The following is a 12,818-nucleotide window of genomic DNA, read 5'->3' on the forward strand; positions in this document are numbered from 1 at the left end:
AATGCGCTATTTGTCGGCATTGGCAAACCCTAGTATGTATGTATAAAAATAAGAACTCCATGTGCCAGGATAAGACCCGTATTTATTACGAAGGACTGCAAACACTTACATATGTACTAATGTGGTGACTTTTTGTACCATGAGCTAACAAAAATTATAGGGGAAAGAAGAAAACAAAAACAAGGACACAAATTATTCTAATCACTCACAGTTAATGTTAAATGTACATCTAAGTGTATGCAACTTACACTCATTAATAGTACAAGATACAGGGAATGAGGCAGGCAAGGATTATTTTTATTTGCTTTGAATTCAACAATACTGTATAGTCCATACTGCAGTAAGGTAAATGGTTTTTTTCTCCTTTTTTCCCCCAATTAATTTATTGAATGTTAGTATTTACTTACAATACATTTTCCAGTACCATCTTGACACCTATTTGAATTTCCATTGCAGTTGCATGGGACACAGCGTCCAGTAAATAATCCTTTATTCTCACGATAAAATCCAAGGCCACATTCCTAGACAGTAAGCAGAGAGAAAAAAAAAATAGTGAGTGTTGGTGGAAAGAAAGTTTTACAGGTTATTGAAAGGGCATTTTAAAATTTTTTGCCATTTAGTAGTGGAGGTGTACATTTCCTGGCAAGCTCTTCCACGCCCATATTATTGTTTAAATAATAAGTATTTTAATGCAGCAAATGACACTGAAGAATGGAGCTGAAGAAGTTTCAGCCTAAGCATCTGAACCCTGTGCTCCACATTTTGTGGTAGTGGGGATTTCATCATTTTGACTCTAACCTCCAAGCAAAACATATTTCCTATGGCTACGTACAAAGGTGTAGAATATGACTTTTAAACCACAGAAAAAGATTTGAATATAGATTCATACTACAGTCTTCTCAAAGAAGAACATATGAAAATCTCCCATATTGCCTAGTGGTTATATGAAATCTTGATACTAATTTAACAATGGTGTATTCCTTGGAAATATTTCTAATGAGATATCTTTTCCATGAATTCATCATGACTTCCGCAACAAGACTACCTGGAGCTGCATGAAGCCACACTTAGAGTGAGGTGATCTTACAAAACACGCAGCGGTCTAATACCTAAGTACAGGCTTGTCCCAGAGATCTGGGAAGCATGAGAAGAATGTTCGGCTATTGAGGGCACAGGAGCAGAAGCACAGCCTGTCAGATCAAAGTCAAGTTTAAATAGGGAGCGGAACCAGAGGAAGATTATGAATGAAGCAAGAGACCCGAAGTTTGTTAGCCTACACCAGGAAGGTAGTAACTAACATGTTAAAACCAGGTTCTTGCTTGGCATGGGAAGGCAAAGCACAAGGGTAGGGAAAGTACAAGGAATTCTTTCTGGGCACGGAGCCTTCCCATATACAGACCAATTCAAATATTCATGCCCATCTTCTCTGCTCAGCATCCTCCTGGCACACCAATCACACCAAAAATGACCGGATGTAAGTCTATCCCTTGCTCCTGTTCACTAGTAACTAAGCTGGTGAGGTGCAAGATCAGAGGCTGTATGGAAGAGGGGAGAAGGCTGTGCTCCCCACGAAGGCAACACCTCCCAGGTTCCTGCCTCAGGCAATGCACTTCTGCACGGTACCTGTATCTCACCTCCGCCTCACCGTTAGAGGCTGGCCTCAACAACATTCAGAAAACAAGTGACAGCTGAACTTTAAAGCCATAAATCTTTTCTCATAGCAGTTGTACTGACTGACGGGACTAATCTGAAGAGCAAAGAGTTTGCCGGACAGTGTCTCAAATGATGTTCCAGTGGTTTGAGGTATAAGTATTTATGGAGGGACAGGATTAACCAGTGAATTTATCAACCATGTAACTACCAGAGGAAAGAAAAATTCACCTCTCCCAAACCAGATCCCAAAAGGAATATTGAGTTATTGCTGTTTAAACAACAGTTGCTAGTGGCACTTTTGCCTTCTTTGCATGTGGGATAAATGGGGAAAAAAAAAGTATGCAGAATACATCAGAATACATCAACAGCTTTTAACACTGAATTTAGTGGGAGCAAGGACTGAATTTAGAAAAGGCACTTGAAATTTTTCAGACATACTTTTAAAAGGGTGAATATGTTCCCTAAACAACATGGAGCCAATATACACAGCTTCTGAAGAAACCAAGGCCTGAAATACATTGAACAGCATGAGTAAGTAAAATATAGGTTCTAATGCATGTAAATTTTATTTACTGAAAGTCTCCTTTTGGAGCAAAATTAATCACTCATTTAAAAAATACATCCAAATGCATTTGGGAAAAAAAATCTATGCAGCTTTTTGTTTTTCTATTTATGCTGTCTTTAAAACAACACAATTGGAGTATGTGGGCACTTTGTTTTTGAAGCAGCATTCGTGATACTGAGAAATTGAATCCACACAAAGATAAAGCTCTAGGCACTTTCAAGTGCTCAGGAGTTCAGGCTGATTGTTTTCAAGAAAGCAGCAATTTAAAAGAAACTTCTCGCACACGCTTTTGTTAGTAAAGTACTTCAAGGCATAAGATTAGCCTTCTTATTACTTTTATATTAACTAATGTAGAAGTTGTTATCAAATTAGTTCATTTGAAAGCAAAGAGAGAGCAGGAAGCAAAGGAAGAAGGGAAAACGAACAAATTACCTGTCTCGGGTAAAAATCCCTTTGAATTTGTTGCTGCTGACTCCTCTCCTGAAGGTGAGGATACAATAGCCTCTGTTGCATATCTTGTGCTAAACAACACCCCAGGGCTACTAACGTGACAACCAGCCATCCTGCATTCCTCGGCCTCTGCGCTTGGGCCATCGTTTTACTTTAGCTCCTCTGCGAACGCACGCTGCTATCCTTTTGGCGCTCGCCCGTTCTCTTACGCTCTCCCTTCTTCTCCAGCTTCTGACTCAGATTAATGAGGCTCTGTGCCGTGATGGGCCCCACCTTTAAACTTTATACATGAGTCAAGTTGTACAGCACACATTGCCATTCCTGAGGTTAACAAGTAACCCCGCGGTTCCTGTAGCTCGATATATACCTAAGTCAGGGTGTGGCAGGCATCACCTCCTCCCCACCTAAGGCAGCCAGACAGAGCTAGGTGATTAGAGCTGTAAATCACTGCCTGAGTAATGCTGCATAAACACACCGGGCTTACGAACTACCCAGGTGAGTGTCTTGATCACTTCCTTTGGCTTATGTATTTCCACCAGGTTATATAAAAAAAAACCCCAACAGCTTAGTTGATCAAGGCAGTATGTTGAAAGCAGTAGGATGGCCGTAGGAATGTCAGTCAGTGCTCATCAATTTGCATATGGCACAGAGCATCAAATGCATGAAAAATTACATTTCTAGAAATATTTCCAAAATGGTATTCGACAGATGATGAAGGGCTGCCCTGAGCAGTGGATGCACACATGAGACATAAGGCAGCCATAAACGTTGTTTTGTTCAGTCTCTCTGCAGCTGCTCTGGTCTAGATATTATTCTTTCATTCTCATTTCAAAAACATTGGCAAGGTTAGTATAGCAATTGCTGCTTTATGGTAACCCTCAACCATTTTCTGAGAGAATAATTCCTCATATTTTGTGCACTTTGTACAGAAAGCTTATCTCTCCAGTACTTTATTGTGCTGCCTTGGGTGCTTACACATGGGAACAGTCAAGCTCTAAGCTGAGCAAAGTGACAACCAAAAGAATTACAGCTACAGGAACAGCATCAGGGACAGGATATACAACTGCAGCTAGGATTGCACCATTCTTCAGGTAACACCATTACTTTGCATGTTTACATCATCCTTCATAAGAATATTTCAAAATATTTTTTCAAATATTTTAACTTCAGCTTTCAAATATTTCCCTATAAAAATAGGAAAAATGTTAGTCACCCTATCAAAATAGGAAAGTATCTAGAATTATCTAGGTTCAGATTACTTTCCTTGGACCTTGTCATGTATTTCCCTGATAGAATAAGGAAACTTGTCCACGTGTAGGGTCTCAGACTTTTATCAAGTCAGCTCTGACCTTCTCTCCATTAAAGTAAGTATTGACCGAGATTATTCAGCCTCTTGCAGGGCGTCACAGACGAATCCCTCACTGAGGTGCCTTACACATGTAAAATGACATTCACAGTTCCAGAAAAGCAACCATGAGTTGAATAACCCTTCAGTGCTTCTTAGACAGTGAAAGTATTTGAGCCATCAAAAGTGCACACGCTTATAAGAAGCACATTTAATTACTTTAATAACTAGCCTGTTCCTCTAACTAAACCAGTATGTATAGCTGAAGGCGAGACAGAAGACAATGGTACCGTATGGAGGCAAACGCTTCCTACCTGACATGAGTCACCGGCGTACTCCGGAGGGCAGGAGCATGTCTCTACGCTGTGTGCAATGCTGCCGGTTCCCGTGCTGGTGGCTTCTTCCAGCCCAACCTCACCAAGGGTTAATCGCTGAGTCTCCGTGAAGTAAAGGCCTCTGATGTGTAAGCCATCTAGTCTAGACAGGATTATCATCAGTTCTTCTCTGGATACAGGGTTATTGCTACTGGCATGCCTGAAGTTTCCCTGCACATTAAGGGTACAAAATCAGCACGGCCCAGCTGTTTCTTAAAAAACAGTATCTGCAAAGAAGATGGGATGACAGAAAAAGGGAGAAAAACCCCATGGAACAGACCCCTATAGTGAGAATTGGTATGGGATGAAATAGAGGTCAGGAAAATAAATATAATGGATGTAAACGCAGGATATGTGGGAAAAAGAATAACGAGCATAAAAAGGGAGGTACCCTTTACTTTGCAAGGTATATATGGCTTTGAGGTATCGGAAAGTGAAAAAGCATATAGGTTCTTCTTCAGTCATCCAAATTTCTTTGACGTATCACCCACCAAACCATAAAAGGGTGGAGAAAAATACTTTTATTTTTAAGAGTAAGCAAAGTCCTAGAAATCCAATCTCTGAGGGCTGCCTTCACATGCTTTCTTGATGCTAATAGACACAGCATTACTGCAAATGGAATCTGGCTTGAAGAAACATCTTTTTTGCCTATATATGAGACAGAAATAAATAACCCAGTTTGACCTTCTGAGCACAGATTTAAGGTTGGAATATCCCTGCTAAGTTCACCTGCCTGAATGTTGGGCACTCATTCTAAACTAGGTAGCTAGACACCAAAGGAAAGAGATAACAGTTCATTCCATCCCTGTGAAGTACAGTCTGGGGCTGCAATGAGTCATCTTCCATTGATGACTGGTTCCGTTTCACTCCACTGGCCCTGGAGGGAGTGCTAAGGGCTAAACTGGACAAGATGCCTAACAAGAGGTGCTAAACTTAGGTGGCATGGTCCAGAACCTAGGTTCAATGTAGCAGTAAAGGGAGATCAAAAATGTTGTTTATATTTAAGGTCTACAGTATTTAAGTTTATATTCATTAACATTACCCAGTATTTGGTATTTCTGCACATATTACCTGTGTATTTTTTATGTGCCACTGGGAATAAAAAGGAAAGCCATTCCATTTTCATTTCTTACCTCAACTAGCTGCACACGGCCAGAATATTGACGGTCAGGCAATGGGTTGTTGGGATCCATATAAACAACCTTCATTTGCTGGCCCTATGTGAGAATGAGGATATAACATTGCCTTTTCACAACTTTTTATGGTGAAGTGTACAGACGCAATAAAATTTGGTGAAGCACATTAATCCTGTTCTTTGGGGAATAAACACAAATACTAGGGAAACTGTATGTGATTTTGTCAGCAAAGTGTTACAGCAAGCCCTGTGTTCTAGTGTCAGCAGGGTTTTCACTGCTTTTGCCTATTAACAACCTTGCTTTCAAATAAAACAAGTGAATTAAATTAATGCTGACCAACTTTCACAGAAACTAGTTATCTAATTTCGAGTAAAAATATTTTTGCATTTTCAAACACTCTCCTTTGCATCCTGGTGCACAAACAACTTTGGATACTACTGCAGTACTTTATGAGATACATTTCCCAATAAGAATCCTAGAATACTGAATTAGTATTTCTGATTGTCTGAAGAAACAAAACCACCCCCTTGGTAATTTCAACAAACAGTAAAAGATTTCAATTCTGGCCCTAAAGTGGTTCAATTAAAAAACTGTTAACCTAAAATGCATTTTTACTTCAGTCGCTTGAAGCCTTGTAATTATGCTTCATTTTATGCTGAAGAAAATTCTCCTAGAAAATGAGATTAATTACACATGGAATCCAGGGCATATTTTGCAGAGTCAAGGCTATACTCGTTGACAAGTGTGCAAGGCATTAATTAATTTTTTTCCACAGGTGCATTTTACAGAGAAAATTCTGTTTTATCTTTTTATTCGCTCTCCAGTCAGATATGCTTAATAATTTGTTACTTTGGCAACAGAGATAGGTGTGTTGATGGCTTTGAGCAAAATGCAGTAAAATCACTTTTATAGAAATGAAGCAAGTTGCTATAAAAGTTAAGCACACTATAGGAGCAAAATTTGCCATAGTTGTCAGGTAACAGAAAAAAGTCATAGTATTGTTATTGCTTGAAAGAAAAAACTAATATTTCAAAACTTACTGTTAGTTGTATATCAGGTCTTTTACCCAGAAGAACCATGCCCTCACTAGGTAAGCCAAAAGATTTCACTTGGTAACTTAAGAAGCCACCGTATGAAGAAAGCTGTAACAAAATGCACAAGATCAGAAATACTTTACTGCTTGATATTAATATAACTTTGTATTCAAGTTTACCCCACTTTCCAGCACTGTAAATAATATATTTACTCTTTGTACTTTAGTCCAAATATGAAAATATGTGTTACTTCAAAGAAATTACTTTTAATTTTGTTTCCTTCGTGTATCTGACATCACTTTTTGAGCAGTACCTGTTACTGTTCTCTGGAAGGTTACCTGCACTGGGGTTTTTCTTCATAATTGGGATGACACCCATCTGTGGTCATGGAGAAATCACATGTTCACATGAACATTGTTCTTCCCCAGACTCTACAGAACAGATTTGGCTCATCAAGAGCAGATGTCAGACTGACAATGAAAGTGGTAGTGAACCCCATGAACAGCCATGGACAAAAAGGAGAAGTCAGACTAACCACTTTTAAAGGTGGCTTTCCTAGGCCAGCATTTTCTAACCTTACTACAGACATGAATCTAATCAGGAAATCCTTGCTCCACCTTCTGGAGGACAGGACTTCTGCTGATACCTGCTGGTATCAGCTCTGTTGTAAACAGACCATTGCTGTAGCTTGTGCTGAAACCATACTTCTTTTGACTCCGCTATAGGTGACCACAGGCAGCTTCAAACCCTACCAAATATATAGACTGCTGCCCAAAACAAAGACGTAGGCAAGTATGTTTGAACCATCCGACAAACAGCTTCCCTGGGCTATGTATAAGTGAGTCAGTTCAAAACATACGGAGAGGAAAAGAAGCTGCAGGCATAGCCTAGAGAGTGTTTATTCCAAGAAGAGCCTAGAAGGAAGGTTTGTGGGTTCTAGGTGACATCAGGTGTTTTGCCCAGATATACTACTTTGTTTTGCACCCCTTGCTGTTTGCCATTATAGCTTATGATTGGTTATGACATGGGAGAAGAGCTGCTTTGTCAGGTTTTGGCGTTCTGCAGGTAAGCACCAGCCTTCGATCTACCCCCTTCCATATGCTTTGATGACTTACAAACAAAACACAGACATCTCAATGCTAAATTTGTTCCTTGCATCACTGGGCCATAATTAATGCTATTATCTTTAGCCAACTGCATTTTCAAAAGCATCATTTGGAACATTGGCTGTATTTTGCCAAAACAATCAAAACAATCCTGTATAAATATTTTTTTTTTTCCAAAAATATAAGAAAATTAAAATTAGAGCTCATTTCCTGTTTAACACAGATTTAGGACTGCACCATATGACAGGCTGTTATGTTACTGCTTCTTTAATTATTTATTTGTTTTAAATGGAAAAATATTGGTGTTACAAACTACCCTCTATATTCCATATGTACAGTATTTATTTTCTAACATTAAGAGTGATCTATCAAATAGAATGCTAAAATAGCAGAAAATGCGGATGATGTGATTTGACGTTCTCAATGACTGTTTCTGCACTGCTATGGATTTTATATTTTATTCCCTTTTAACTTTGTAAACAAAAGATAGAGAGAATATTAATATCCCAGTGGAACTGGTTAAAAGGTTTAAATACTGGAAAACGGTATTTATACCCTCATCATAATGAAAAATGTCTGGAGTGATCTCGTTCACATTTTCCAAAAGAGTTGCTATCACTGGAAGTAGACCAAAACCTGACATTTTCACAATACAATAAAGTAAATGATTGGTAAATTTATGAGCTTGTAAATCTAAGTATCAAGATACAATTTTGTGAGGGCTTTCACTGCTGCAGTATAGCCAGTGCTAAAATATACACTTATACACAGTGTATGGTAAAAGCAGGTCCAAAAATAGAACTATTTTATTTATAGTGTTGTCATTGTAAATAAAAGCAAGTCATGGCATGCCTAGTTAGATACTATGACATGCAACAGAAAATTCATAGCACTGTTCTTAATAGCTGTGTTTAAAAAGAATTATTGCCTGCTTTATATTTTGTTATGGGAACAACAGAAGTCCTTCTGGTTTAAAACTGTAATAGATAAAATATGCTTTATCATGACATTTTCTTTGAAAAATAATTTGTAGGCGTTGAAACAAGGGCTTCTATAACATTAACAAAAAGCACCCTAACTAAATGCGCTGTTCAACTGAAAGACATTTACCTCTGAGCATAGCAAAGCAGGATGAAAAATACTGCTCTAGTCCTTAAAATGGGGACTAAGAAGAACTTCAAAAATTATACCATCTTTAATGCTCTTCTGTCTATCCCATTCGTTGTCACTTGTCTGACAGTACGATTGCATCTGAAAAGCCTGTGCGCCCTACAACCGGCTGGTAATTACCGACACGGTCAGAGCTGCAAACAGGGAGAATCTGGGGCTCTGAGCCTGCAAGGCACCACCAGCAAAGTCCCCCTGGTCAGTGTAATTCCCAGGCTGAAATGCTGGTAGGTGTTAACCGTGACCAAAGGACTGACCCCATCACGAGTAGAAAGAGCAGCAAGCAGTTCAAAGAATACAAAGGTTAGAAAACCAGGTGTTGCTCTTCCCAAGCAACATATCAAAAGCAAAATGTTGGGTTTTTTGGCGTGCCACTGAGCACGTAATCACCTTTTATTCTTTTGGAAATCTGCTCAGGGGGTACTCTAGGGAGTCTAAAGGATATTCAGGCACATCGGCAAGCTCTACATGTTCTGGGTTTCAGAAAAGCAGCTGAAGTTACCAGCTTCCTGAACCATAGCTACTGACCATGCTGTTCACATAAAGACTTCCCTGGCACCCAGCAAGATGATTAATTCTGTATTATTGGTTATAATTTTAACATTGTACTGAAAAGTCAAATGCTGCGATTCCTAGCATGTCAGGGAAGAGCGATAAGAATCTTGTGAGGGAGGAGACAGAAATGTATCTAAGAGATACAAGGAGACTGTTTATCCACCATGCTGGCAAAAAATGACTATGTGTTATTAAAACAGATGAGCTAGATGTCATTTACCTTCTCTCCCAGGTAAGATGGTGGTGCTTTCCAGTACAAACTATGCACTGAAGCCGGCAATTCTTGAACATCAGCCACTACACTATTACTGACTGGATTGAAAGTGACTGGAATGTCAATATTGTCATCCACTGCCTCCAAGCGCCAGTTTCTCATGTCCACAAACTAATGAAAATACATAAAGGAAATAAAAGCTTGTTTCATCCTTTATTAAACTCTACCAGCACCAAGTAATGAGGAGAAATTGTTTAACCTCTGTAATTCCCCAAGCATGAAATTCAACCCCTTCAAAGCCAGCCTAAAATCTTTGCCCAATGGAGGTTTCAAGGACCTCAAAAGAGAGCGTTAAGTGGGACAGATCCCACAATGCCAAAGCTACTTGGGATGCAGGCATTTAGTTTGTCAACTGCAAACTAAATTCTATCTTCAGTCACATGAAGGCATAACCCTTCTGGAAGTGACTGGGAGTTGTGTACACAAACCCAAGGACATAATTTGGAGATACTTCAAGTCCCTTCCAAAATCAAACCAGGGACACTAATCTAAAAGACAGAGTGCAGACCTGTTGTGGTATGTTAAACTGGGAGGAAGGGGACATGGCAGGATATTTTGGGGAGGCAGGCAATGTAGCCTAATATTCTGGCTCTTTTATAACACACATTTTACGTTCATGGCTCTTGTTTCATGAAAGACCATACATCCTGTTATTTATCATTATGCTGGGAGAAAGAGCATCATGCATATGTATCAGAACAGTTCTGGGGTGGGTTGACCTTGGCTAGCCAGAGCAATAAAAAAAATATATATATACATGTTTTCAAAAACACTCTTTTGGTGAGGACAAGTAATCACTAGAGGTAATCTTCCTACAGCAAACGGGAAGTTTGCTACTGACTTCACTGAGGCCAGATTTTCACCCTTTGCACGTAAACAATAAAGTGCCACAATCTGGATTGTATCAAGTCTATGCCTAAGCCGAAACTAAAACCCTTATCCATCACTGTAGGGCTGTGCTTCTCTCCTTCTCTCTGTTCTTTCTCTTGCATTGTTTCAGGCAGCTGTTCCTTCTTTTTCAGTCTTCAGCCACCTCACCATTCAGTTAGGCTGCTAAAAACCTATCTTCTCGTTTTCTCACCCTTGATGTCACATCTTTTTTTATAGGGAGGAAAGACTTTTTACAGTCTCTGTGGAATCAGTCACACATTTCTTAGGTTTCAAAATGCACCTATGATATAGACATGTAAAATGACACATGTGCTTATCAAAGCATCTTGAAGGAGACCATTGACTTCAATGATGAACTAGTGTCTGAAGAGAAAGAAGTAGGCGGCCAGCTCAACTTCAGTCCAACTACTGATTTGTAAACAAACGCGTGAAAACGGCCATTTCTGCTGAATGGCACTTTCAGACCACCTAAGTCTTAACAAGGGTGCACTAAAGCTGCATGATTGCTTGCAGAATATTTCTCATCCTCAGAAACTATTAAAATGTATTTTCAATTTTGGAAGAAATCTGGCATTTCCTTAATGGAATAAATGCAGGTTCATGAAAGCAAAGAAAAAAATATTGAATACACCTTGGTTCTACGATGATTTGTGCTGCGACAGTTGCTGGTTGCTCCAAAACAAAAGCAAGAGGTGCATCCCTTGGGATTAGAAGGGTCGAGATAAAAGGATCCTGGTCGGCAAATATCACATTCTGCACCTTCAACATTCTCCTGTTAAGGCATAGTTGAAAGAAATCTCAGAGTTTTCCTTTTGGTTTTGGTGAGGCCCCCAAAACCTCCTGCACATAAAACAATTCTGAAAGAATATTTGTTTAAATGTATGGAAACATGAATGAAAATGTGATTGTCTGGATAGACCATATTCCAAATGGAAATAAAACTAACTTCTTGGAGACTATCTTAATTACGAGCTGTCTTTCCAGTTTATAAAGTGAACCACTGAGTAATAAATATTAGTCAGAGACAGTTGGTAACTTCCCTGCCAAAACCCTCCTGCTGGCTTTTCCAAACCTACAATATAAAAGGTCACTTGTGAAAGTTCACATTTACCACATTTAATTATGCAGATCAGAACAAAAGACGATTTCCTGGATATAATGATGTGGTGAAATGTCAACTGACATAATATGGCTAAAAAAAGCATGGGACCTGGTTAACATCCAGAAGTCAAGATGTAGACGCATAAAGTGGATCTGTGCAGAGTACAGACTGCTTCAGTGAATCAATGGGCATCTACTCTGTAGCACTGTAACACTCTGTAAAGCCTAAGACTGCTTATAAAACTGACAGATATTGAACACACTAAAAAATGGCATTTAACTGCTACCAAGATAATCTATGCACACACTGCAAGCTGTGATGGTTTTGTACAGCTGCATTTAATTCCTACTGAAAACTTAGTAATAAGCTCAATTCATTCACCCCATTAAATACGAAATAGTCACTGATGTGCAAATGATGCTTGTGAATGCAGAAGTAATTTGATTTATCTGACCTTACAGAGACAAATTCCTGTCTGGGGATCGCAAACATCTGGTTCTGTTCCATCTCTGTTACAGCTACATGGCACGCAGTTTGGGAAACCGTAAGTACCAGGAGCACACTGATCACACCGCCGTCCTTTTATTCCTGCTCTGCATCTTTATCAACAGACAAACACAGAGGATGGTCAGTAGGGGAGGCAATGGAGCGAGGAAGGGGAGATTAAAACAAAAGGCAGGTGAATCTTTGAAGTGATCACATGGCTATGACACAACTTTATGACTTCCATGGAGAAACAGCAGCAGGTTAGTATTGTTCTCAGATCTGAATGGTGAGACGTTTTATAGGGTCATGGAACTGATGGATTTGATTTTGAAGGATATAAATGCTTACAATGGAAGTAGACTTCTGCAGCTATTCAGTGCTTGCAGTGCAGAACTACTCTCTCTACAGACCAAAGTGTGAAACATGGATGTTGTACAGAGGTAAGCAGAGCTGGAAGATTTCTAGCTTGAGGATGTGACTGGGCATTTCTCAAGGCACTCACCTGCTAACCAAAAGGCGGAGAATCCCAGGCATATGAATAATAATGGGGACTTCAACCCGCTGCAGTGGTGCATTTCTCCCCCATACCCCCCACCCTCCTTGCTCAATAAGCCTTGGCCTTGGAGCAGAGAGTTTGGCGGTTAAGGGCCCCTTGACTGTACCAAGGGCTCTTGCGTAGA

The 12,818-nt window shown here is 39.5% G+C and overlaps 1 protein-coding gene across 1 annotated transcript in view; it reads right to left on the minus strand.

Moving 5' to 3' along the window:
- LAMA3 (laminin subunit alpha 3) overlaps nt 1-12,818 on the minus strand; it is a gene marked incomplete at its 3' end in the record, with an annotated part of 127,710 nt that overhangs the window by 36,687 nt on the left and 78,205 nt on the right. The window contains exons 36-42 of the mRNA XM_081996608.1: nt 12,107-12,251; nt 11,182-11,322; nt 9,606-9,770; nt 6,564-6,665; nt 5,521-5,604; nt 4,328-4,558; nt 408-521 (exon numbers count right to left, since the gene is read on the minus strand). Coding sequence (XP_081852734.1) covers nt 408-521; nt 4,328-4,558; nt 5,521-5,604; nt 6,564-6,665; nt 9,606-9,770; nt 11,182-11,322; nt 12,107-12,251 — 982 coding nt within the window. The remainder of the gene's footprint in view (nt 1-407; nt 522-4,327; nt 4,559-5,520; nt 5,605-6,563; nt 6,666-9,605; nt 9,771-11,181; nt 11,323-12,106; nt 12,252-12,818) is intronic.

The sequence above is a fragment of the Phaethon aethereus genome (assembly GCF_964289735.1).
Source record: "Phaethon aethereus genome assembly, chromosome: 2".
Lineage (NCBI taxonomy): Eukaryota > Metazoa > Chordata > Aves > Phaethontiformes > Phaethontidae > Phaethon > Phaethon aethereus.